The 27,450-nt window shown below is 54.9% G+C and overlaps 1 protein-coding gene across 1 annotated transcript; it reads right to left on the bottom strand.

Annotated features, from left to right (window-relative positions):
- Positions 1 to 904: 904 nt before the first annotated feature.
- Positions 905 to 27,372, bottom strand: ELAVL1 (ELAV like RNA binding protein 1). Its single transcript, XM_040449729.1, has 5 exons — positions 27,161 to 27,372; positions 16,101 to 16,204; positions 10,133 to 10,286; positions 5,250 to 5,475; positions 905 to 2,517 (listed from the first exon to the last, which is right to left on the bottom strand). Exons 1-5 carry the CDS (start codon positions 27,330 to 27,332, stop codon positions 2,193 to 2,195), a joined length of 981 nt encoding a protein of 326 aa, XP_040305663.1. The 5' UTR covers positions 27,333 to 27,372; the 3' UTR covers positions 905 to 2,192.
- Between the last annotated feature and the right edge of the window lie 78 nt (positions 27,373 to 27,450).

The following is a 27,450-nucleotide window of genomic DNA, read 5'->3' as shown; positions in this document are numbered from 1 at the left end:
GATGCTTGGCCCAAGGCTAGCGCAACCTGAAAGGCATATTCTTCCAGGAAAACATCCCGGTCTGTGGTGAAGGGCGCTCTGGGGTGGACAGAGTGGGGACCCACTCTGTGCCAAATCCAGACAAACGGGCCTCGGTTCTGGGTTCCAGAAGGAGGCACGTAAGCTGGCTTTGACTCAGGGTCTGGAAACTTCTGCTGGGGGTGAGATGGGGCAGGGGGAGGTCCTCCGTGGCACGTGGCCAACTCATGAGAAGGCCTCAAGGTATGCACTTGGCCCTTCTGTGGGAAGAGAACACGGCAACATCTCAAGTTGGGGAGGACGATGCAAGCGGTCGGCAGGCCCTCAACGGAGTCTGAGGGAAACGGGGAGCCTCAAACTGTCCGGGGGCTTCTCAGAACACTGACCTGCTCTGGAGAAGGCTGTGCCCAATTTTTTCCACTTAATAAATAAATAAATACATAAATAAATACATAAATAAATAAATAGGTAGGTAGGCAGGTAGATAAATAATGCCGCAATTCCATGATACCGATCAACAAAAACTGCCCACTGGTACCCGTTTTTAGCCTTTTGTAGAGACTAAAAACTGCTGGTACTGAGTTCCCCTGTTTCTGGTCCTCTCTAAACACCAGACAGTTATGAAAGTCAGCTCACGCTCCTGAGGCGCCTGGAGATCTGGCCCTGCCCCTTCTCAGGCTCACTCTCTGCCTCTCCCTACCGGCTCCCCCGTTTTAAAACTAAGTGCCATCTGTGACTGTGCACTCCTGCGTCACAGATGTGCAAATGCTTGGTCTCCAGGCAAGTTTTTATTTCTTAAGGACTTATAAATCCTCCCTGAATGCTGGCCATCTGTACCTTACCTAGCCAAAAAGAAAGAAAAGGTAAAATAAAAAACAAAACAAAATTCGAGCAAAACAAAATCAAATTTAATGGTCTTAAATGCAAAAGTAAAAACAAACAAAAAACACAAAAAAGCAAAAGAAAATTAACAGAACAGAACAACCCAAAATGTCAAGGCAGTTATGAAGAGAACTTGGGAGGGTTAATCTTTAAAACTACAAATCAAAGGGGTATTTCTCTCGTTGTTGTTAATAGATAACTGGCAAGAAGTAAGTACTTTTCTGCTGAGTGTTCATACGAAAGCAAAGTTTCAAAACAAAATCCGACTAAAATAGAAAACAAAACAAAACAAAACAAAGTCTAGCGCTCACGAGAAGGGATGCGAGAAATACAATGCTCAAATGTTTCTGGGGTCGTAAAATATGGAGCGGTCTTCCGCACCTGGGCCGTGTGAAATGCTCTGGGGGACTGGCGAAACGGTGGGGAACGCCGGTGTCCGATGTGCGGGGCACCGTGCATGCCGTGTGTGGACAGAAATGCGGGATGTCAGGGTAGCAACACATCCTCGGGCGTGCCGGGAGCTAGGTCTGACTGGGGAATATACTGGAGTTTCCCGGAAACTCTTTGGTCCGTTCCCACTGGCGCCTGGGCTTTAGGAGACCTGTTCGAGTCCTTCCGTGGAGGGCCCAACGTGCGGCCCCCCTTCCCCAGCGGCGGCCCCCCCCCCCCCCCCGGCGGGCACCCCTGCAGGGCCCGGGGCTGAGGGAGCAGGAGGTGGCGATGGCACCTGCTCGGGAAAGCAATTTCCCGTCAACCAAAAGCAGAAATCGCTTAAAAATGGTGAAGCGGCTGAGGAAAGCACACACTCAGCATCTGTCTAACATCTTTAGTCTGGAAACTAGAACTAAAAGGTCAGGTCTTTTTTTTTTTTTTTGGTTTTTTTTTTTTTCCTTTTTCTGTTTTTTTTTTGTTTTTGTTTTTGTTTTTTTTTTAAATCCAGTTTGTGGAGACACCGAATGAAATGAGTGTTAGACAGTCTTAGAGGGTAAAGCATGCTTCAGGTTCACCACCGTCCCGAGGGACTGGTGAGTCAATGCAGTCTACTTAGATTTCTGTTTAATATATATTTTAAAGGAAATAACTTAAGAAACTTAAATTGGTCTAACATTGTGGGATTTCAAACATTTGAACATGTCGGTTGCATCCCCGAGTATAAAAACCTCTTCACTTCTCATTTAGACTAGGACAAACACTTGTGAAAATTGGCGCAAAATGAGTTGTACACTAACAAAAAAGTTTCAACTTCTTCACTCTTAATTATCTATTCCGTACAAAAAAAAAGCATGAGCGAGTTATTTGTGGGACTTGTTGGTTTTGAAGGAAACCTGTAAGATTTTGTCCCCCAGGCGGTAGCCGTTCAGACTTGCTATGGCCATGGCGGCTTCTTCATAGTTTGTCATGGTCACAAAGCCAAAGCCTTTGCACTTGTTGGTGTTGAAGTCGCGAATCACTTTCACATTGGTGACCGCCCCAAAGGGGCCAAACATCTGCCAGAGGATCCCCTCATCGGCGTCCTGCCCGAGGTTGTAGATGAAGATGCACCAGCCCGAAGACGCGTTGCTCGGGACATTGACACCAGAAAGCCCACTCATGTGATCTACACCCATAGGGGAGAACCTAGCAAACAAGAGAGCACAGCATGCAGGTCAAGGTCATGCAGGCCGGCGCGTCCCCATCCGTCACGGGCAGGAATTCAGCATGGGGGGGAGGGGGCTCCCTGCACTACAGACCGTGGACCCTGGGGAGAGACACTTGTTGCCCAGAGGGTCAGAGCCTCGACCAGCGTCCCTGGGAGCCATGCTCCCTCCAGTACCTTCCATCACTGGGGGTGGGGGTGGGGGGAGTCCCAGGTTTCCCTAGCTGAATGACAGAAGCTTCTCCGCGTCCTCTCGGGTGTTGTTCCACCCTTGGACCTCCGTGGAGGAAGCTCGATCCTCATACTCTATGCCTCCATATGTGTGTACATCAGGGAGTGGGGGGCAGGATTTTTTTCCTTTTCTTTCTCCAAATTTTCTATCTTGCCCTCATCTTGGCTGCCCCTGCTGGAGGGTCCCAGGCGAGCACACCCCTTGAAGGGCCACCGCAGGGCACAGGGAATTCCTTCCCACAGCTCCAGGCGACCTTCCGCTGCTGGCTCATGGCATCCCAGAAGCAATGCCTGCGGCCTGCAGGTCTGCCAAGCTGTACCAAAAGTGTGGGCCTCTTTCCAAAGCAACGCTTCCAGCTGCATAAAAAATAAGCCTTCTACAAATGTGTGGCCACTGCAGTAGGACTAAGGGAGAAGACAAAATCGTTACTGAAGCCACACAGCCCTCTGAAAGGCTTCAGAAATTAAAAAGTAATGGCCTTAGGATCGGCTTAAGACTACCCAAGCGTGACAGAGCGTCTGGGGGGCCGCACCGTGCAAGAAACAAGAAACATGACCTGCTCTAAAATAAAACCAGGCTTCGCGCTGTGGGGCTGACCCAGGGGTAAGCAGGTGCTTTCAAGGGCCATCAACAGATTCATTCTTTTGACGGACATAACAACGAGACGGACTGACCAGCTCCCCAGGTGCAGCCCACTTATCCAGGGGATCTCTTCAAGGCAGGTATGGAAGAATCAAGACACATCACTGGCCATGGCTTTGAATGTACGGGAGGAATTTTAAACAGCTTGCATCAGGAGGTCGGAGTTGGTTCAATGACTCCAGTGGCTTGTTAGTGGTCTCGACTCAACAGGGACCACAGTGGCACTGAAGGGGGTGGGTAAAGGCACCCTTGTATCTGTGTGACATTAAGCCAAGCTGGTTTCCAATAAAAACTGGAAAGACGTTCTGACTTTAACGGACCTGTCCCCCCCCCTCCAGTTTTGTGGGAAACCAAATGTGGGTCCGAGTTAAACCAGCTAACCCGAATCGTCATGTACCTGTTATACTGGAAATAACCTGAAGTCTTACCTTACTATTTTCTATTGACGTGATTCTCATTCCCATTAATTATTGTCAGTTGGTTTGTCCCCTGCTAACTGGAGCTGATCTCTTTCATCCTGGCTGCAGTGAAACCTACCTTCCATTCTTTTCTCTGATGTACAAAGGAGACCTGAGCCCTTCTTGAGTATTTGCGGGGGCGGGGGGAGGTCTTTCCTGCTGTGAGATGCAGACTGCACACTCTCCGCTCGGCTGGGCCTCTCTCCCTCTTGCTCTCTTCTCAGTCCACCTTCCAGTGGCCAGTCTTTCCTCACACCTTTCCTGCCATCCTTGCTTCCCTCTGTCTCTCCTCGCGGCGAGCCTCTGACTGTCAAGACCCCTTTCCTGCCTGGCCAGCAGTGTTGGCTGCTCTGGTCCCTTTTCTTTTCTGTTCCTCCTTCCTGTGACCAAAGTCCCCGCTCCTCCCGTACCCTCTTCCCTGCTCGCCCAGTCTGGTTACTGGGAACCTGCTGGACGCTGCCATCCACACGACCCACCTGACCAGCAGTGACACAGACTATGTCAGCTGGCCTTCAAACATGGATTGACCTCACTTCCATCCCAAGACGCTTCCCCGGCCTTTGTCTTTAAACTAGAAAAGCCAATGAGGCAAGGCTAGCTTTGGAACCTGAGCTGAGTTGAGAACTCTGCGTTGCTAGACGCTGAAGACAGTGCCTCCCCAGGGGGCCTCTGTGCAGGATTTTGCCCAATCTCTCCAAGACAGAGATGGGAAACCAGCAAAGTCGCAGAGATAAAGATCCCTAACATGCCTCACGCCACTGATGGAGGTTTCGACAAAAACAAAAACCAAGTGGCCTGGAAATCGGGACTGCCACTGCTTGTGAGGCGGAACACGCCCGATTTTGGAGCCCAAGTTCCTGACCCTCGTCGTCTCTGTTCTCCTAGAGCCTGGCAACTGGAGTCATTTTCAGTCTGGAAAGACGAGGGAATGTCAGAAAACCTTTCGCCTCCAGGACAGGGCTTTTAAAACAGAAGCCGTGTGATACTTAGAGATGCAGGTGAGCGCCCAGGTAGGTGAGTGAGAGGGCTACCTGAGGGCTGGGAGCAGCGCCTGCGCGCCGAGGAGGAGGGCAGCTCTCCCCTACGCACACCCGAGGCTGCATCTTCTGTGCTACACTCATGGCCCCGAGCTCCGGCCACTGAACGCCGGGCCCTGGGGCGCTACGTACTCTGCCCCCGGGGGCGGGGGGCTGGCTGGAGACGGAACCACCTTTTGGATTCCACTTCAGGCAATACTCGGATGGACATAAACGCCTTTCACACAGACACCTTCCGATGGGGGCAGGGGCGTGAAGACACAGGGATTCTGACCAGCCGGTGGACCCGGCCGGGCCCGCGGTGGGAAGAGCTGGGTTGATGAGAGCGCCGCCTCCCGACCCACCTGAATCTCTGCGCCTGGTGGTGAACGGGGCCTCCGAACCGTCTGGCCGGCGAGTGGTAGAGCTGGGAGAGCAGCGCCATGTTTTTGTTCTGGTTGGGGTTGGCTGCAAACTTCACTGTAATGGGCTCGGAGGAACCTGGGGGTTTATGACCATTGAAACTGGTAATTGCCTCTTCTGCTTCCGAACGTTTGTCAAACCGGATAAACGCAACCCCTCTGGACAAACCTTTTTAACAAACCAACAAAAACGGAGTTAGGGGAGAAAATACAAGGAGTTTTAAAACTGAAAAGCAAAAGCAAAGTCAGTCAGCTATGGTTTCAAATCGGGTAACGAGGCAAACAAAAATGAAGCCTAAACATGGAAATGAACGAATGAACTTAAAAAAAAAAACACAATGACCAGCAAGATTAAGCTTTCAGACGTCCTTCTGAGTTGAAGCAGCAACTACACACCCTCAGTGCCAACAGACATTCTGGTGACAGATGTCCCAGACAGACACCCCAGCCTCTTACAAAAAAAAAACATGCTGGAGGAGAGGACACCCTCCATCGCTCTCAGCGCCCACCAGGTAGGGTCTGCAGGGTTCTCCCTGTGCTCCGGGGCCCCGCGGCCTGCCCTGTGAACAAGGAGGGACGGTGGCTCGTGTAGCCCAGCCAGGCCTTTGTAGGCTGTCCCCGCCCAGGCCGGCCTGACAGAGTCCCTGCTCACTCAGCCTTTACCATCCCCAGAGGGGACAGAGTCCAGTGAACAAGCCTCGGCCCACAGCCCTCTCCTCCTCCTGCCCTCACCTCACTCACCTTTGGGATGTTCCATTGTTAATGTCCTAGGACTGCCTAGAATCGAGTGAAGCCCCTCGCTCTCCCCCAGAAAACTGCTCAGGTGCACACAGTGGTGCTGCCACCTGCCCGCAGACTCCCCGCAGGTTAAGACTCCCTGCCTGGGGCCCACACCAAACCTGTCCTTGTTCCCGAGTGGGAAGGGCCGGGGCCCCCTGCCGTGGTGTCCAGCTGCCTCATAGACTGAGCCACCTGCAGTCAAGCCCTGGGTCCCTGCTGTAACCCTTTCCCTCGACAGAGCAAGAATGTGGACCGGGACCAGGCTGCCTGAGATCCAAGGCCCTGCTGAAGGTCTGGCCGGCCCAGCATGGGTTCGAGACCCGCACAAGCCAGGCAGAAGAGGGGTTTGGCCATCCTCCACCCTAATCCATCCATGTTCTAGGCCTGGGAGGAACGATGACAACTGTCCCCTGCAGAACTAGACGAACAGGGTGGGGCCGGGGAAGAGGCCTGGCTCCTTCTCCTGGGGAGAACAGGGGTCAGGTGGGAAGATCAAAATGCAGTGGAGAGGTGACAGCCGAGGGCAAGTCCTGGATGTGCCCTGGTGGGGGGACTGTAGCAGACAGCCCTATCCTGCACATTCTCATCCGGACTGCCAGTTATAGCCTGCCTGGGGTCACGTTTCCTTCTCTAGACAAAGGCCTTCGGCTCCCAGTGCATGACAATTACCAAAGCAGGACAGCCCAGGATCTGGGGGGTCACCAGCTAAGTGAGCACACCAGATGCCCCCCCCCAAGCAGCTTCATCTCCCACACCTTTCTTTACCCCTTCCCAGAGTCCCACCAAGTGCCCCACGATGGGCACAGGATGTGGGTCTCCCCAGCTGGCCCAAGGGCCGCAGAGGGGCACAGAGAGGCTCAGGCATGCCAGGTGGGATGCTGAAGTGACCAGTGTCACGGTGAGAGGCATGGCCGCCCACTGTGCACCTAGAATCCCATGCCTGGGCCTGGGCCCCATTCAAGCAAGTAGACAGCAGTCAGGGAGCCTCGGGCCAAGGAATCTCGGTCTACAACTGTGACGCACAGTGGACACTCCATGGTGAGTCCAAAAGCACGTATCCCAGCTCACCCAACTGGGAACCTGCCCCTCCTGGTCTCCCCCCAGTACAGTGCCCTGGGAGGGCACACAGCTGCCCCCAGTGGCTTCAAGGCTGCCTCCATCTGGGCTCCACGATCGTTTAAATATATATATATTTAAAATTCACCAAAGACACTCACTGAATTCATGAGATCCAACCTGACAATTCACATGTGTGCCAAGAAAATTCTAGAGCCTCAACTCATTTTCAATTTCAGTGCAGAAGGAACACCTAAAAACACACACTCAACACACACTGTTTTTATTTACTCTTGAACAGCATGAATGGCACCTTTGACAGACAGACGCCTGAACGGGTATTTAACTTCAGGCAAAACACTGACAGCTGTCTCTGGCTGGCTCTGGCAGGAAGCTGCCCTCGGGGAGAAGGTTCCATCCTAGTGATAAGGACCTTGAGATGGAACAGAGGAAAAGTGTGTGTGTGGTGTGGTTTCCCTGTTTGGTTTTGTAAAATGACTTTCAAATGGAAACCGCCCAAGTGAAACGAAGACAACCCAAGAGAGAAAATGTCAGTGTGAGGGAGAACATGTTCACTAAATGATCTGATGAGTAGACACCCTTTGAAGGGGGCCCGTGGTGGTGTTTTTTTCCCCCTCTACTGTTTTTAGAATCAAGAGCAGAAGTCAATCAATGGCATGATCTCCAGATGAGTAACCTATAAGGTTCACAATTAAAACAGGTAAGAAAACAAAATTTAAAAATTAAGTTCTGTCAGCCGTTAAGTTTTTCCAAGAGCGATGCCCCATCCCTTTAATGCTACAAGGCACATCATATGGAAGCAAACTGGACCCGCAAACCCGCCAGCATTGCTAGTCTCTGCCCTCGTCCCCTGGGACTCCTTGGGTCCCAGCAGAGAAGCCCCGCTGGTGGCCCCCTCTGGAGCAGAGGACAGAATGGAAGTCCACAGTCCTGGGGGTCCACCGTTCTAACTCCCCAGTTCAACACCCCAGGCCTGGACAGGGAGCCCCAGGGACTCCCTCACATCTCCCCTCCTTCTGGCCCTCACAAAGATTCTGAAGACAGTCCCTCTGCTGTTCAGCAGAGGCTGGCGGGACGCCTGAGAGAGCCGCCACTCGGAGTCCCTGGCTGAGCCCGGGGGGCAATCCTGGTGTCTAAGAGACACCAGCCCTACAGCGGGAAAGGAGACCAAATGCCCCACAAATGGCTGAGGGGAACTGTCTGCATAAGTGACCTCCCTCAGGGTGGTGAGAGCCACTGGGGAAAGCTAGATGTCCGGGGTGGGGGTGTTCCTGGAGACAGCCAGCTCCACTCAGTCATGCTGGGCTGGACAGAGACAAGTAGAGGCAAAGCGGTATGTATGACGCGTAGAAAAGGAGGGCGATGGAAACAGAATGTGGCCCAGCGTGGTCATACCATCCGGGTCCCCAGGCAGCCCACACAGGTGCTCCTATGCAGATGGGGCTGAGGACAAACACATACACTGACCAGCCCACTGCATTGTTCCTTCTCAATTGGCACTTGAAGGTGAGTACGGGGGGCTTCAAGGACCCCAGGAAACTGTCCTGGTGTGGACCAAAGAGGTTGACACCAAGTAAACAGGATCCTCGCCCTCACCCCTCTCCCCGCCCCAGAGCACAGCTGCAGAACAGAGGCTGCGGTGTGGTCCTTGTCCCTCCGGCAGAGCCTGGTGTCAGAGTCAGAGTGGGCATCCGCACTAGGCACGGGGCTACCCGGCGAGCTGCACCTGTGGACCACACTCCAGAAGGCTCCACTTCCGCTCAGGCCTCCGGGGACTGGAGCTGCTTATGCCTCAGGACTGCAGCCTGGGCAGCAGGGCCAGCAGATGCGGAGCTCAGCTTCCAGAGGAGGGGTGGAGAAGGGAGGGCGAGTAGTGAGGCTGTCCACCCCAGAGCACACAGCTCGGAGGGACAAGGACGATGTGTGTGCGTCTCTACCCCCATCTGTCACAGGCCAGGAGGGCCCAGCCCACCTGCTCTCTGGGATCTGCTTTGCAGCCTCCTAGGGGCGCCGCTGGCCTCTCGGAAGGGAGTCACCTCACAGTTATGACTCCCTGGGACCAAACTACCCAGTGTTTGTTTTCACATCACAGCCAAGGGGGGCGGGGACATGGAAGAACATGAACATCAAACGCAGATCATTCTAATGGCCTCTCTGAGCTCCGTGAGCGGTTTGTCAACAGATTCCCACTCCTGGTTGGGGCAGAACAGAGGAGTCCTACAGCAGGTGTGGCCCAAGCTCACCTCTCCCCAGACAGAGACAGGCACGGGGCTTGACAGCGGATGTCCTGACCCCAGTGCCCAGGCCAGTGGGGTGGGCAGGCTGCACGGTCAGGACTGGCACCAGCCTCCTGCGTGGGGCTCTCCCGGGGGCAGGTGAGGGGCCTCCGCTCGGCTGTGTCTGATGGCCTCGTGCAAGGCCCAGAGCCCAGGCTGCTAATGTCCTGGGCTGAGGTGACCTGACAGGGGCTGGTGAAGTGGCCAGGCTGGTCAGTGAGGGGAATTTACTGCCTTGAGCTCTCTGAGCTTTGAATGTGCTACCCGAGGGGGACATCCAAATCATGGAGACGACAACAGCTCCTCAGAAGCAGCTACCTGTGGCTTCGGGCCAGTGAAAAGTAGGGACTCTGGGTCATGAGCGAAGACTGTCCCACACCGCACCCCGAGTGCCTAAGAGCTGCCGCGAACGGCTGACTGGTGGCCTTTCCGCCCGTTCACAGGCCAGGCTGGGCCATCTGGGTGCTTGAGGAAAGGTGCCAGGATCTCTTGGTGTTTTCACCCTAAAACACATCAAACTGCATCCTCTGTCCCCGGACTCGTAAAACAAAAGCCAGTGTCTCCTCATTCTGATTCTGTGCTCCCTGGTGGAAGAACTACTGACGCTGAGAATCAAGCAGTGATTTGTCTTCCTGGAAACTCTGGAGTCCGTCTGGAGGAAAACCTCACCCACATCTGGGCCACCCACCGTACCTGTGGTCTGATCCACGAGGACCCGGGAGTTGATGATTCGCCCGAACCGAGAGAACATATCCTCCACATCCTTTTGGGTCATGGTCCTTGGGAGGCCACTGATGTACAGGTTGGCGTCTTTGATGACCTCTGAGCTCGGGCGGGCATACGACACCTTGAAAACAAAACCACTTTCTGGGGTTAGGGCAGGTGTGTGGCCAAAGCATCGAGGGAGACGGGGTTAGATTTGGGGGGGCGAGAAAAAGCCACCCTTCTGGTGAGAAATCATTCCAACACTCACCATCTGCGGCAGCATGCGTGAGAGCTCACGCGGGCCAAGCCACAAGCCAGATGGACACCCCGTAGCATTTTCTCACCTGGACTTCACGCCCCACAATGAGGCAGACATAGTCTTAGTTTCAAAGCTGAGAGACTGAGGGCCCACGGGTGGCTGCAGACAGGGCCAGGACTCAACCACAGCCGTCTCTCCTACCGTGGCCTCTCCCTTCTCTGGACAGTGAAGAGCCCAAAGGGCAGCAGGCAAGGGAGCTGGGTGCTGCTGCGGGGGGGGGGGGGGGGGCAAGGCACAGCGACACCACCTGCCAACAGGCAAACCTACGACTGGAGCCCACGGGGGACCCTGGGGTGCTGGGGAGCCCGCAGTCTAACACTCAGTGTTTGACGTTAAATGACTCCATACTTTTTGGGGTTTTGTTCTGCAAAACCGAATAAACCCTGCAAGGAACTTCTGCAGCCGCTCAGATAAGATGGTAGGTGTGTGCACTAGACGCGGGAGGCTTCAGGGGCTGATGGCAAGATAGGCCTTGGTGCCTTCCCAGGTCAGCGTGATGGCTGTGGATGGCCATGGACCGTGCAGGCCAGCAGGGATGGGAGGGGCGCCTGGGTGGCTCAGTTGGTTAAGTTGATTTCAGCTCAGATCATGATCTCACAGGCATGAATGAGATCGAGCTCTCTCGGCTCTGAGCTGGGCCTGGAGCCTGCTTAAGATTCTCCCTCCCTCTGCCCCTACCCCCACTCGCACAGGGGCACTTGGGCCCTCTCTCTCTGGGAAAAAAAAAAAAAAAAGGAGGGATGGGACAAAGGCCACACCCCTGCTGGGAAGGAGCAGCTGGGACAAGGCCCCTGTGTGGCCTGAAGGGACAGGGCTCAATGACACCCAATGGAGTCAGATCTGAGTCAGGAGGCTGGGAAGTAAGAAGGGAGGAGGCAGGGAGTCATGCTCTGGAAGGATTGGGGACTGGAACCTATGCACAATAATGCTCTGTCTGAGAGTCACAAGCTCAGGAGACCAAGAGCCCGAGACCATAACCCAGGAACTGACACGACCTCAGGCGTCACCAGGCAGCACAAGGTCACAGACAACAGGTGTGTTCTCACTGCAACGCTCAGGCCTGCCAGAAGGGGCAGAAGTGTGGCCCCTCAGTACCAAACATGTGGGCAGGAACACACTGCCCCCCACCCCACCCTGGCCCCGACACTCATGTGCTTCTGAGTCCAAATCTAGGACGTTCTCTAAGAGGCGACAACAGACACAACCTTTGCCAGCAGAGCAGAACGTGGTCCAGCAGGAGACAGAGAACGAATGAGAAATTACGTGGTGTGGTCAGAGCCCGGCTTCCCCCAGAGAGGTGCCGAGGATCGTGGAGACTGAACGTCAGAGAGTAGAACGAAAGTGGCCCTGATCTGATCGGGAAGATGCCCCAGAGCACCAGGTCCTGTTGGGGGCAGGCGGCCTCCAAGCAAGTGGGGCAGATATGGCAATGTCCCCTGAGATAAAGAGGCCACCTTGGCCTGCGGCTCTCCCCAGCACCCTCCAAAGCGGCAGGTGGCCGACCAGTCCAGTTGGGGCTTGGTCACGCTCCTCAACTTCCAAAGAAGGGTGTCAACTCTCACATCTGGGCCTCAACTCTCCAGGTCTGCATTACCAGCCCACAGGACACCCCCCTTCAAAATCTTGCCAGAGGACGTGGCTGCAATTTTTGGCTGTCCCATTTCACCCAAGGCCCCAGTCAGCGGCCAAAGGGGGAGGCCAGGCCTCCCACGACCATCCTGTCTGGCCCTCTGCAGATCTGTCTGGATGGGGCTACATCTGGGGTCCGCCCTTGGCCTTTACTGAAGGACACTGTGGGAAAGAGCATCCTCAAACCAAGACCCTGGCACTGGAGAAGCAGTGCAGAGGCTGGTACGGACCATGATCATCCCTCGATGAAGCCCCAGAGAGAAAAACGCCTCCTACAGCCGAATGTGCTTCTGACAACAGGTTCTTCGAGGCGCCTGACCACCACCGCAGCTTTCCCTCCCTCTCCGGCCACTATCAAGTTCAGAGTCAGGTCAGCCTCCAAGAAGACTGCACTGGAGCGCCTGGTGCCCCAGAGGCTCCATGACACGGGGTCTCGGCATCGCCTGCTCCTCTGCCCCAGGCAGGTCTTCTCCTGGCACGTGCTCACGAAACCTCCCTATAAAGGGCTGTCCCCCAACACATTCATATGTCGCAGTCCTAACCCCACCCCGCACAGCAGAACGGGGCCCTATTGGGAAAGAGCTGTCACAGATGTAACTCATGAACATGAGGTCACACCGGAGCAGGACGGGCCTCCAATCCAGTAACTGTGCCCTCAGAAAAAGGGGGAATTTGGACAAAGGTGCGCACAGGGAGAACGCCAAGTGAAGACGCAGGCAGCGGCCCAGGTGACGCTTCCATGAGCCTAGGACCGCCAGAGTGGCCAGCGACCCCCAGGCCAGGGGAGAGCCCGGGACAGACTCTCCCTCATGGCCGCAGAAGGAACTAACCTGGCCACACACCCTGGCCTCGGACGTATGGCCTCCAGAGCTGTGAGGACAAATCCCTGTTAACACCCCCACCCCCCAAGACCATTTGTGGTGCTTTGTCATGGCGGCCCTAAGAAACAAACCCACTCGCCTGACCACCTGATTCGCCCCGGAGCCCCCCACCCACAAGCAGTGCCCAGCCCCCTCCACCACTGCCGCCTCTGTGTAAATGTTCCCCGTGGCATTTATCTTGGTCTGACATCCTATATGTTTCACTTATTTAGCTGTGTAGAACACTCGATGAGGGCACAACTTTTGTCTTTGCTGCTGTATCACCAGCACCTAGAACAGATGCAGGTGGACAGCAGGCATTCAGCGACTAAATGCCAAACGAGGGAATAAAAGCAATTGCTGTTATTATTAATAACGCCCGCCTAACTGCACGGCAGGCTCCTGGGCTCTGTTTGCGGCTAATCCAAGCTACACTGTTCTGGTTCCTGGTGTTCACCTCCCACGTTGGGCTGGGGAAGCTGCCAGGCAGGGGTGGTAAGTGCCCAGAGCCACAGCACTCGTTTCAAACCCTGACTTTGCCCCGCTCTACCTGTGTGACCTTGGGAGACCTGTCACAAGTCTACACATCAGCTTCTTCAACCCTAAATTGGGGATCATCTCTCCCAGGCTGGGGTGAGGAAACCAGAGACAAGGTATGGAAGGACCTGGCCCATTACAGGCCCTTGACAGGTACCGGTCACGTGAATCACACAAGATCAGTGCTGTGCCACACTCAGCCTGTCACCTCCACACACACACCCACTGGGGTTGTCTGGACTGCCGTCACAGGGCACAGGGATCGGGAAACTCCTTACACCCTACTCAGATCAAGGAATGACGTTACAACCACAGAGGACAGAGTGAATGCCAGTGAGGTCAAGGGCACATCCAGGCGGGCCGTGGGGTGCCATGATCGCAGAGCCTGGGGGGCAGGCGAGCCTTTGGAAAGGTCCTGCCTTTGTGGGTGAGAAATGGGGCATCAACCTTGGGGATAGCCTGCAGTTCCCGTAATGTGCTAGCCAGTATGTCTCCTGCAGCACACCTGTGTCCATAAGAGGCACACGTTGGCCCCTGTAGACACCTCTGCCCAGAACACCCTCGTGTCCCCACCCCGGCCCTCCTTACCCCTACCTCCTCCTGCTCTCCTATGTCTCAACTCTGACTTTGAGGGAAACTCTCAGTGCCTTACGAGTGGGGTGGAGCCCATGTGAGGTCCAGTCAGATGGTGGTCTGGGAATTAACATCTGTGTTAACACATGAGCTAGCTGAGGGCACCCTTCGGCCATGGAACCGAGCCAGGCAGAGGGCTTGGCCCCCAGAACACACTTGTGTAATGAAGAGTTTTCAGCATTTGAATAAGAGTAACTGCCCTCCTGGCATTAACAAACATTTTCTAAATACAACAGATCTTTCCTAACAGACTGGGAGCTTTGGGCTGAGAATAAACAACACGGAGCTGGTGGAGAGGAACAAAAGTCACTAGACACGTGGAAAGGCTGTGACACGTGGCTTCCTTCACCAGGCTCCACAGTGGAAGGAGCCTCTGGGAGCCCGTGCTGGCCACAGAGATGTGTGGGCAGCGCTCCTGCCCTCGGGGACCACGCGACAGGGCCTGTGTGTACGCAGGTCTAGTCCACGGGGGGGTTCAGGGACGATTAAACCACTGAGCAATGCATATCACAAACACTTCAACAGCAGAAATGGAACACCGCCCTCCAAATGAACATGTGCTGCGAACGGCCAGACTGCAAGACTTCCCTGGCAGGCGGGAAGAAATCCGGGTTCCCAGGGCCACCCCACAGTGTGACTGGGGAGGCCCAAGCCGCAACCCTGGGAACCTTTATGGCAAAAGTACCCCAGGTGGCTCTGATGTCCCGGGAAGGTTAGGAAGCCCAGCCCTGATATAAAGCCCAAGAGGGACCTTTCTGGACACCCACATGAAGCGGAGGGATGGGAGATGGGGTGGGAGGACCTGGCGGGTCCAAAGGCTCAGAGGGCAATCTCACTCCACGTGGCTTCCTGTCGAGGGAGAGGACGCCGGCAGGCATGCGTCTCAGGAACAACGGCTGACCTGCCAGACCTACAGGTGAAGCGGGTGGGCACGTGCCCCAGGCTGCTGCAAGAAGCAAGGTCAGGGCACCAGCCTGGGGCGGGGGGAGGAGGCCTATTCGAGGAGGGTGCAGTAGGGAGTAAAGGTCGGGAAAACACCAAAGTCGTCCAGGTTGGGTCTGGAGCTGCACAAGATCACATGAGCCAGAGGACAGACACTTGGGGATGGGGAGGAGGCGGGGCTCTGGACCAAGAGCAGGAGGGGGGGGTAAGTGGCAGCAGCTGAGAACATGAGGGCGGGGGAAGCTGTCCTGTGAGGCCTGGGGGACCTGCCCGCTCGTCCCAGGAAGCCACCACAGCCCTTCAACTGGGAGTGACTCTGGTGGCTTCCTTGCATCCCTCAAGTCACGGGTCAACACGAAGCCACCCCCCAGAACATCCCCCACCATGCACCTCCGCAACACTTACCTCTGCCACACGGGACTTTCGGTTTATTATTGGAACGTGCTCACACACATGCGTGTACACACACACACGCCCCTCCATGAGAGCAGGAATTCATCTGTTCACTGTCTGACACATAGCAGGTACTCAAGAAACATTAGCAAATGCATGTTCGATGACCTGGCTGTGACTGGGGAGGAAGGGAGAGACCTTGGCAGGGAGGGCGTGAGGGACAATGCTGCTGCTGTCGCTGCGGCAACAAACCAGGAGGGAACAGGAGGGCAAGGCCAGACACATGCTCGCTCGGCACAAGGACGGCACACCCTGGGCCGGGGAGAGGACTGCCCTCGATTAAGTGCCCTTCACGGTGACTCTCCCTTTGCTCAAGGGGCTGAGGAGGCTGAGAGGCACCAGCATGGCCTGGGGTGGTCTGACATGCAATGCTTCAACTCTAAGCAGACAGGAGGCACCCCAGATACCCCAAATGCACCAGGGCTCCGAGAAATGGCCAAGCCAATGGTCCCTTTGATAGTGATGGTCAAGTAAGGGGAAGATCCCTCGCCCAGGTGAGGTCAGGGAGGTCACTCCCCCAGGCCGGGGGGCCCAGCACAGACCCCTGGAGGCCAGGAACGAGGTGGCGATGGCAGCTCTTTACCTTAATGGTTTTTGACTGGAGCCGTAGGCCATTCAGCGTGTTGATCGCTCTCTCCGCGTCCTTGGCAGTCACGTAGTTCACAAAGCCATAGCCCAAGCTGTGCCCTGTGTGGGAGAACACGTGCACACTGGTAAACCAGCCGACAGCCAGGGAGGGTGAACAGGACCATGTGCGACTGGGCTCCAAAGGACAAGGTCGTTAAAAGCCATGGCCTCCTGGAAGTGGGGTTAGAAGACCCACGGTCACCATCACGCTTCTTTGGCCAACATGTAAATTTTCTACAATGGACAAGTGTTACTTTTATTAATTTTTTTTTCTTTAAAAGGGCCGTTTAGGGGCGCCTGGGTGGCGCAGTCGGTTAAGCGTCTGACTGCAGCCAGGTCACGATCTCGCGGTCCGGGAGTTCGAGCCCCGCGTCAGGCTCTGGGCTGATGGCTCAGAGCCTGGAGCCTGTTTCCGATTCTGTGTCTCCCTCTCTCTCTGCCCCTCCCCCGTTCGTGCTCTGTCTCTCTCTGTCCCAAAAATAAATAAATGTTGATAAAAGGGCCGTTTAAAAAGAAACACTGTGCTACTAACGGCATCCCGTGGAACCCATCACAAAAGCAATGATGATGATCGGTGCCCCCAGTCCCGGCTGAGATGTGGGGACTCCAAGGGTGAGGAGAGAGGACGGTCACGAGTGGGCGAGATGGGCAGGTGGGGAGAGCTGCATGACGGCCACCCGTCTGCGTCCAGGGGTTTCTCCCCTGCTTGCACCCCAACAGCGGGAAGGCTTGCTGGGCTCTAGTGCCACCCAGTGCTGGTTCCCTCACTTGCCCGAACACCTACAACCCAGCTAAAAAGCAGATGACGTGGAGCACAAAGGGAAGCTGGAGCTGAGGGAAGTCCCCGGCCGGCCGTGCACCTGCCTTCACGGCCCCGGCCAGGCCTCCAGGCTTCCCCTGCCAGCGGCTGTCATGTGACAGCACCATCAGCCCAAGTCCAAGGGATAATAACACCTGAGCTCTTCCCAAAGGAAGCCAAGGTTACGCGTGGGTGTCCCCACCTCTTCTTTGGGAAACACTGAGTGGCAGGAGTGACCGCCAACGGCATGCTACGGGAGGGATGCAGCCCAGCAGGGGAGGGGCTGTGGGCTCCCAGGAGCCCAGAGAGCAGCCAAGGCCGAGGGGCCCAGTGGAAGGAGGCCTGTCCTTTCGCTACAGAGGACAGGCAGGAGGCGGCCCAGAGAGGAGAACCGACATGCCCACTGCTTACCCACCCACACACCGCGCTGGCGGGCAGCCACCGAATGCTAGGCACGGCTCTGGGCACAGAGACAGAGTGGTGAGCTTCGCTCCATTCCTCTGGTTGGTGGAGGGCGATAACAAGCAGGTAGAAAACATGCCAGGCCTTGAGCCGCATGAGGCGGGGGTCTCTGGGTGCCCGCTGAACCCAGACCCTCAGGTGGATAATGAGATGTGGAACCCAGCAGAGAGCCTAACCCAGTTTTGCCACTTCTTAAAAAAAAACCCTAAACACTTTTATTTTTTTTGCATCTAAAGAGAAATTACAAAGATAACAGAAAGAGTTCCCACAGACCCCATACCCCGTTTTCCCCGGTGGTAACATCTTATATCCGGATGGGACAACTGTCACAACCGAGGACCCAATGCTGATACATTACAATTAACCGCAGTTCACACTTGATTTAGATTGCCTCAGTTTCCCCCCAAAGTCCTCTTACGTCCCAGGAGGCCACACAGGATCTCACATGACATGTAGCCTGTCACGTCTCCTTAGGTTGCTCTTGGCCGGGACAGCTCTCAGACTTTCCTAGTTTTTTTTTTGTTTTTTTTTGTTTTTTAAAAAATTTTTTTTTTTCAACGTTTATTTATTTTTGGGACAGAGAGAGACAGAGCATGAACGGGCGAGGGGCAGAGAGAGAGGGAGACACAGAATCGGAAACAGGCTCCAGGCTCCGAGCCATCAGCCCAGAGCCCGACGTGGGGCTCGAACTCACGGACTGTGAGATCGTGACCTGGTTGAAGTCGGACGCTTAACCGACTGCGCCACCCAGGCGCCCCCTGACTTTCCTAGTTTTTGATGACCTTGAGAGTTTCGAGGAGGACTGGTCAGGAATTCTGTAGACTCTCCTGCAGCTTGGGTTCGTCAGATGTTTTTCTCATGGCGAGACTGCAGTGGGTGACGGGTTTTGGGAGGAAGACCCCAGAGCGAGGGGCCCTCCTCCTGACATCGTACTGGGGGCTGCGTGCTGTCACCATGACCTATCGCTTTGTTGGTGTTGGCGCTGGCCAGGATCCTCCGAGGCCGGCGGTCCCTCCACTGAAAAGTCCCCCCCTCCCCCAAAACCGTAGGCTTTGGAAGGAAGTCCGTGCGTGGTCCATGCCCCAGGAGCACCTCGCGGAGGTGTACTCCCTCCTTCAGGGCACAGCAACTACACAAGCCACCTGCAGTGCTGCACGGGCCGCTTTCCTTTTGAAAGAAACAAACCCAAACCTGCCCTTCCACAACCATATTTCTAACAAAACCCCATGGGTCTCAGAGACTTATTAGCTCCTAAACCCCAGAGAGCAAGGACCCCGGAGCAGCGGGGCTGTGGGGCTGGCGCCCAACTAGCAAGAAAGTCAGAATCAGAAGTTCAGAAAACAGTACAGAAAACCACAACTGGCTCCAGGCTGGGAACTTTAGGGCCCTTGCAAAAGGTCCAAACTGCAAACATTAAAGCTGAGAATGCAGAATGTCTATGGTACAGACTCCTGACTGAACTCCAGGCTTGCTGGGATTTTTGCTCCCAAACACCTGCTCTCCAACCCCTGCTCTGCCCATCTGTCACCACACCCAGGCCATGGAGCCCGTTGGCCTGACCGCCGGATGGACTCTCTGCCTCTTCGGTCGGCACGACCCACACTTGTGTCTTCTCATCTTTCTGCTCTTCCCACAAGGCCAAGCCCAACCCTAGACCACCTATCTCCTCCACTGCCAGTGCCACAGGTGGCCCAAGTCCTGCTAGGGGAGACCAGACACTGATGAGGACTCGTACCTGGGCCACACTCCTGTGTCTCAGCCACAGCTGGCTGCTCTTGGCATATAAACATGGGTCCTGCCCGACTCTCGGGTCCTGATTCCTTGCCTCCCAGGCACTTGGTGGCCCGGCCCCAGGGTGGTCACTGCAGACTGCCAGTCTACCGAGGCAGTCCAACCATCAGGTGCCGCCCCCAGAGACGGTCAGGACGCAGCTCCCCGAGCTCTCAGCAGCACTGGGCACGGCCGACTCACTTGAGGGGTCACCTCCCCCAGAATGGAGCAGCAACGCCAGGTTTTCTTTCTCTGGGTTTTCCTTCTCCCCAGCTGTCCCTTCCCAAGCTTAGTCTTCTACCCATCCCACTGAGATGACCCCCAGGTTTCTGCCCTTGGCTCTCGTGCCAGCCACACTCTTCCTGGGTAGCCTCCCAGGACAACTGCCAACGTCACCCAGGAAGTCACACACCCTCAAGCGGCCACTGCCTCCTTTCCTAGGCCTGCTTCCCTTCCGGTTCTCGTCAATGAGTTGACAAGTATTAAGTGAGCACCTACTATGTGCCAGGCCCCAGGCCAGGCTGGCCAGGGGGTTTGATGATCACAGCGGAAGACAGTTTGTGCCTTAACGGTTGATGGGCCAGCCGACGGCAAAGCAGCAAGAAACTAACCAACAAAACTGCCGCCCGGGGCGCTATAAGGAAAATTTCCGCGGTGGTGTGAGGGACTCATGAGTGTGAGGCCCATGGTGGACGGGGTGGTCAGAAGCACCCAGTGAGGAGCCAACACTTGCGGCATGACCCTGGGATGGCTGGTGGCAAGCAGCCCAGACAGAAGAGCAGGTGCCAAGCCCGTGAGGCAGAGGAGACTTTGGTGTGTTCCAGGAAACGAAAGGCAGCCAGCACAGTTGAACAAGACGAGCTGGGGAATGGCCCAGAGGTGGCTGCTGGGTGGGGGTGGCGGTGGGGGTGGGGGGGACAGGCTGCCAGGCAGAGCCCGGGAGCGAGGCTGGGTAGGGAGGTGCCGGGGGGCGGGCAGCAGAAGGCAGAGCCACCGAAAGGCCCACAGATGGGCTGCTGTAGGAGGGAGCTTCATGGGGAGGGATCTCTGTACACCCTGTTCTGGGCTGGCCCTGTCCCCTGAGAGTCTATCCAACCCTCTACAGCGGGCACCTGCATGCTGTGGGAGGGAAGGCAGGTGAGGAGTGAAGAGGAGCCCTGGATTGCACCCACCGGATGAGGCCACTGGCCGAAGTGCCTAACACAGTGCCGAGTCCCTGCCTCCACCTGGCCGCTCGCCATAAACCAACTGCTCTCGACTTCGGCTGCTTGCCAGAATCACCAGAGCAGTTTCTAAAAACTATCACTGCCCAGGCCGGAACCTGAACCAGTATCAGCATGGGGATGGGGTGTAGTAAGAGTGGGGGTGGCTTCAGCAGTTTTTAAAGCCCCCCAGTGATCCCAATGTGGAGCCCAGGTTGAGAGCTGCTGCTGGAAGTGAATGAGGAAGAGTGGGGCTCCCCAGTTCTGCAGACCCTCAATGGTCTATACTCAGAGTGGGCACCTGGGGGAGGCCCTCACTTCCCAAAGCAGGCCCCCAAGTTCCTGTTTCTCTAACAGGGTCTATCAGCCGTGCAGGGTAATGACACAGCTCCCGAGGGCCTGCCTCAAGCTCAAGGACCCAAGAGGTCAGGCAGGTGGACTTCCAATCTCCTTACACATGATTCTCCTGTCCCTTAGACACGGTGAGCCTACTAGAATCAAGGCCACGAAGACCCATCAGGTGCTGCTCCCTCATTTAGGGCAGTGGAAGACAAGCCCTGACAGAGGAAGGTCTGAGGCCTGGTGGTGGAACAGGGGCAGCGCTCAGGCAGGGCACAGATCCTGCACAGGCTGCTGGGACTTACAGAGGGCAGGCAGGGCCTGCCTGGGGTCGGTGCTGGCAGGGGAGGTCAAGCAGACCCCCAGGGTGAAGATCTAGAGGAGGGGGAAGGGGCAGCAGATGAGAAAGAGAACGGCCAAGGATGAAGCATGAATAAACTCTGGGTTTGAAGCCAACGGATATCCCAGAAGCCAGTGCTCCCCCCAGCTCACGCCATCCCCGCGCTGCGGGAAGAGCTCGGCTTCTTTCACTTGGTCCTGAACCAGAACTGCCGTCCTCCAGAAAGCTTACATCACAGATGTTCAAACAGCCCAGACTGGCTGACTGAGCAGGCCTGGGCAGGGCCTGACACTAGGGTCTCTCCTGGTGGCCAGCAGGCCAAGAGCCGCGGCCTGGAGAATATGGAGGCTGCCTCCTTGTGAGCACTACTCATGCCCTGCTGGGTGTCCTCTGAGCCAATGCTCTTCATTTCCAAACACCACTCTCTCTAGACAAGGTTATTTATTTATCTTGAGAGAGAGAGCAAGCGAGCGAGCAGGGGAGGGGCAGAGAGAAAGGGACAGAGAATCCCAAGCAGCCAGTGCAGAGCCCGATGTAGAACTCGAACCCATGAACCGCGAGATCACGACCCAAGCCGAGATCAAGAGTCAGACGGTTAACCAACAGAGCCACCCAGGCACCCCCTAGACGAGGTTAAAATCTAGAGACAATGCCCTGGCATCTCGTGTTACATTTGCCATCCAGAGCAGCCAGATATAATGTTTTCATCCCTCAGTGTTTCTCAAATCCACCTGGGGTGGACAGCTGAGGGAGGGGAACACCCTGAGGACAGGCACTCCCCTGCAACGTGAGAGGGCCCGTAGAGCCCAGTTCTTCCTTTATTTTAAAAAAAATTTGAGGCGTGCCTAGGTGGCCCCGTCGGTTAAGCATCTGACTTTAGCTCAGGTCATGATTTCACAGTTTGTGAGTTTGAGACCCACGTCGGGCTCTGTGCTGACGGCTCGGAGCCTGCTCTGAAGTCTGTGTTTCCCTCTCCCTCAGCCTCTTCCCCGCTAGTGCTCTGTCTCTCAAAAATAAACGTTAAAAGAAAATTTTACTTTTATTTTTTTAAAACTACTTTCCTTTTTTTTTTTTTTAAAGTTTATTTATTTGGGGGGGAGGGTGCAGAGAAAAAGGGGAAGAGAGAGAATCCCAAGCAGGCTCCGCACTGTCCGCAGAGTCCAACGCAAAACTCGATCCCACGAACCCGGTGAGATCACGACCTCAGCTGAAATCAAGAGTCAGACGCTTAACCGACTAGCCACCCAGGTGCCCCTAGAGCTCTTCCTTTTTAGATGTCTGCAGGGGTTCAAGGGAAGACTTCACAGCGGGAGGAGTAGGTCTTGGGTGAGTTAATGAGACAATGAGCAAGAAACAGCGAATGCCCCCACAAGAAAGAAAATGGGCAAAGGACAAGAAGGGTATTTTATAAAAGAAGAGTACAAACAGCCACTAGAACGTCACTAGAGTGAATGACCACCCCAATCAGATGTCATTTGTGACTTAGGTTGGGCAAGATGAGAAACCCCCCTGGCCCAGTTGACGGCACGAGTGTCAACTGGTGACAGGGTCCAGGAAGGTCCACACCCTCCCATCTAATGGTCCATTTCTAGAAGACCCCCAATGCGAACGAGCGGTGAGTGAAGGTTTGCACCAGGATATTTCTCAGTGGGGTTTGTAAATACGGAAATGTGGTCACAAGCTGCCGTGAACTCAGAATCGCCATACAACAGAACACTGTGCCGCTCTTCTGACGAGACTGCTTTATGTTCAATGATAGAAAAGCATTCACAGGTACAGGAAGAAAAGTTTCCAGCACAGCTCGAGTGGTGCAAGCCCGTTTTTCTAAAAACACGTAGTTGCTTATGACCACAAATGTGGAAAGAAAAAAGTATGGAAGGACACAAACCACAAAGCTAACAGTGGTGGGATTTGGGGTAATTTAAACTTTTCCTTTTTGCCTCACACTGTTGTTGTTGATATACGGAACAAAGGTGATTCACATTAAGAAAACAAAAAGCGGTCAGGCTGGCTTGGTGTGGAAGGGCTTTCCTACAGAGGGAACAATATCTGCAAAATCGTGAGACTGTAAGAGAAGGGTCTGTCTGGGGAGTGACAAGCAGCTCAGTCAGGGCTGAGAGGAGGGTGAGTGGAGAGCACAGCGGCTAGGGAGGAGGAGGACAGCGCCCCGGAGACCTGGGAGCCACAGGCAGGAGTGTGGGCTTTATCCTGACCAGAGGTGCATGGCAATGAGCCAGAAGCTGAGCGAATGGGCTGGAGGCTGGGGACCAAGTGGCCAGCAGGACAGACAGTCCAGGAGGGTGGAGGCTGGAGGCTGGCTCCTGGGCCATATGGCATCTGCAGAGGGACCAGACCCCAGGCAGAGAGTGGGACAGGGCTGCACAGTAGGGCCAGCTAGGGATTGTGGATGGAACAGGCAGCAATAAATACATGTCCCCAACACGGGGGCTGGGGCCTGGCCAGCCAGAAACATGCTGCATCTTGGAAGCCAGCATGTCAGACGTTCCCAAATATTCCCGATAACCCAGCCACCACCCATTCCTCGTTCCTCCCGTCACCAGTGCCTGGCCAATGGCTGGCACTCAATAAATATTTGCGGAGCAAATCAATGTCCATGCTGATCTGCATTCTTCTCCAATCGCTAGACCTATTCATTCATTCATTCATTCATTCATTCATTCATTCAACAAGCACTGATTATGGTCGTATCTACAGACATATGGGGTTTCTGCTTCTGAGAACCATACGGACCTACTGGACCAAAAAGTTCTAACTTCAGTACAGTGTGGAAGCCCACACTGCCAGCTGCCTGGTTGCTATGGGAACCCAGACCAGGAGCAGCATCTAATGCTGACATGGCTGAGCAGAGAAGGTGCCCTAAAGCAAGCAGGGACGGGGACTAAGAGTTTTAAAGCAGGTGAGTGACAGGGTCACATGTGGAGTGTTAAAGAGATTCCTTTGCCGCGGTGAAGAGAACCATCTGGAGGGAACACAGATGGCTGGTTAAGAGGCCAGAACGCTAGTGCAGGCAGACAGTGATGTGGCCTCATCTAGATCTGAGGCAGCGGGTGGGGGCGGGAGGAAAAGGGGCGGAAGCACCCAGAAGGATGAATGCCAGGGACACGCGTCAAAGGTCATGCTTAGATCTCTAACTGGAGTGCACTGAGTGAACCTGGTGTCGTCTGTTAAGATGCAGATGCTGAGAAACAAGAAAGCAGCTGGTGGGACAGAGTCCAGGTCAGTCTGGAAAACCCTGAAGTTGAGGGGTCGAGGGGTGTGAAGCTCGGGAGAGTAGTTCCCCTGACACACAGGCAGCAGACTGAGGATAAAGTGAAGCTATGGAGGGGCGTCTGCTCTCCCCAGGACGGGCTTAGGGAGGAGCAGCATGGGAATAACCCAAAGACTAAGTGAATGGTTGGGAAGGAGCTGCAGGAGAGGCAAAGCAAGGCCTCAGGCAGGTGGTTCGTGGGAGCCAAGGGGGAGAGGAAGCTTCCAGAAGGAAGAGGAGACAGTCCACTGACAGCTCTGTGAATGGGAGGGAGGACAACAACTAGTGGTTCTCACAGGGAGGAGGGGGAGGATTCTGGGGACACCCGGTAATGTCTGGGGCATGTTTCAGTTGTCGTGACTCAGAAGATGCCACGGGACATAGCAGGTGGGAGCGAGCAATGCTGCTCCACGTCCCACAATGCACAAGATGCCCCCCCCCGCCCCGTCCAAGAATGATCCAGTCCCAAATGTCAGGAGTGCTCAAGTGGAAAAATCCTGGGCTAGAGGAAGTCAGACAATCTCAGCAAGGATTCTCAAAGAGGACAGATGCTGGAGCGTGTCGGAACGCTGGTCAGGCGGACCCAAAGAGACCCAGGCAAGCACGCACTTGCCTGGCCAGAGGCTCCTGGGATGGAGAAGCACCAGGATAGAACAGAGGTAGAGGTGGCTGTTATTTTCATCACGAGGTGAAAGGCAGTCATGGGCCAAGAATGAAGGGTGCAAACGGGCCTGAAGTGGTTGCTGGGAGGGCCAGGGAGGCCTGTGTGGCAGGCTGAGCTCAGCTGGGAATTTGATTCCACGGGGCACCTGTGTGTCTGGATGCAGGACTCTCTCCGGCCAGGAGGAAGAAGCCATGAACGTATCTGTGTCTGGGGTTTCACCAGAGCAGCAGAACAGAGGACAAAGGGGCAGCAAGGCCGGCGAGGTTTTCACACGCTGGCGGCAGGACAGAGGTGGGAACACAGTAAGCGTTCCGGGAAGGTCCGGTCATCCAATTTAAGGAACTGCTAGCAAGATGCCGAGCTGAAATCGAGCCTGGGCTCACCTCCTCCACAAATTCTTGGTACCCTTTACTTATCTTGCCCGAAGAGAAGAAAAAGTTTATCTCTGAACTGAAATAATTTCCAAATTACTCTTTGCTACTTTTATCTCCTTCCCCGAACCAGCTCTCTCTGGCCTGATCTCGCCAAACCTAGGTGTTCCTATTAACATAGCTCACATTCCTTTGAAAACCACAACAAGTGAACAAAGAAGCCAGGTACCACGAGAATGCTGGCAAAATCGGAATGCAAGGCTCAGGAACATCCACGGGGCTAAAAATTCCCTTCCACCAGAACACAAAAGGAGAAAGGCAAGACTTGTTAGTAGCATAGGAGAATTTTAAAATGCCTCTGAACAAGGACTCTCTTATTCAGGATGGTCTCCTGAAACAGGAGAAAGATAATGGCTTCTAGAACATTCTAACACTGTTCAATTTGGGTATTAGCTACAATTCCTACTTAGAAGATATCTATTAAAATCACAGACTCTCAGAATTGGGAGAGCCCTTAAAAGACTTTTGAATTCAATGCCCCCTCTGAGGAACTAATTCCCTGTACAGCAGTCAGCTGGCCTCTCCAGGACTTATCCCAGGGACAGGAATCTTCAGGTTACCAGCAAAAGCTGAGAGTGGATGAAGTAGGACGATGGGTACCTGGGGTCCCATACGTTACTCTACTTTTATGTAGATTTGAATACAACAAGGTATTTTCTTATTTCTGTAATAAAGGTTTTTTTTTTTTTTTTTTTAAGTTTTAAATTAGTTTTCAGTGAGAGAATCATAGCCCCACAGCCCAGGGTGGCAGCCAGAGCCCTCCTGCGGGGACTGCCCATTGCTCAGCTCACCAGAGCAGAGAGGAAGGGGGGGGAGGAGGGGGGAGAGGAGGGAGAGGGGGAGGAGGAAGAGGAGAAGGGGGAGGAGGAGAGAACAGGGGCATGGGGAAGAAGGGGGGAAGAAGGGGGGGAAGAAGGGGAGGGGGAGGAGGGGAGGGGGAGGAGGAGGAGGAGGAAGAGGGAGGAGGAGGAGGGCAGCTCCCTAAAACAATGCTCCTCCCTGGGGACAAAAGGAAGGAAGTGCTTTGTAGCACCTGGTCTTTCCATGTTTTGCTCCCTGAAACCATGCTCTCAGGACGGAGGCTGCTCCATAAGGATGGCCTTCCCAGGTGTCTGCAAACCCGTTTGAGGCAACTAAGGATCAGGATGTGGGAGCCACCATCCTCACTTTACGTCGGGTGCCACTGAGGCTTAGGGGTCGCACGCGGAGGCAGCCGGCACCCGACTCTACGGCCTGCCTGCTGATCGGCTGCCCTGCTCCGGCTCCACAAGAGGTCAAGCTCCGTGTGTCTCAGACGTTCCAGCTGATGTGACTGCGTGACAGCAAACAGCACAGCCCACGGCCCAGGAAGGGCCGCCCAGGGGGACGCTCCACGTTCTGCCACGGGCCAGCGTCGCTTCCACAGGTGGGACCGAGCCGGGCCAGGCTGTCATTCTCTGATCTCTTACAGCTCTGAGCGGTCCTCATTGAGGGGGTTTCCTCGTTTTCCCTCCCCTCCCACCACCGCACTTTGTATGTACGCGCACTCTGGCTTACGATGAACTCTTGGGAACCTATGTCCACATCTTAACGCCAGGGCCAGGGCAAAGTAGAGCCTGAGATAAAAACGAAACTTCACAGCCATCGGCTCAAGGCTGCGGCCCCTTCTGCACCAAGGAGCGCTGCAGAGCCGCCGGCCAAGGAGGCAGTGCCCCGCGGGAGGGCCACGAGCTCCCCTCGCAAACCCTCTCGGTTCCTTTACCTGCTACTTTATCCCGAATGAGTTTTGCAGATTCGACTTCACCGATGCTGCTGAACAGACTCCGTAACTCATCCTGGGTCATGTTCTGAGGGAGGTAGTTGACAATTAAATTCGTTCTCCCGATATCATCCCTGCAGTCTTCGGCCATGTGGTCTTCATAACCATTAGACATTGTATTTTTTAAAAATCTGAGACAGAGAAGGAAAAAAAAAAGTCAAGTAAATTCCAAGTGTCCACATTGCAGGACATTAAGGCAAAACACCGTGACTGGCACTTCGGGGTTTTCTTTT

Source organism: Herpailurus yagouaroundi, unplaced genomic scaffold (assembly GCF_014898765.1).
Source record: "Herpailurus yagouaroundi ecotype Mexico unplaced genomic scaffold, PumYag 200, whole genome shotgun sequence".
Lineage (NCBI taxonomy): Eukaryota > Metazoa > Chordata > Mammalia > Carnivora > Felidae > Herpailurus > Herpailurus yagouaroundi.
The sequence above is the reverse complement of the archived record's forward strand: the minus strand, read 5'-3'. Positions and strand labels throughout refer to the sequence as shown.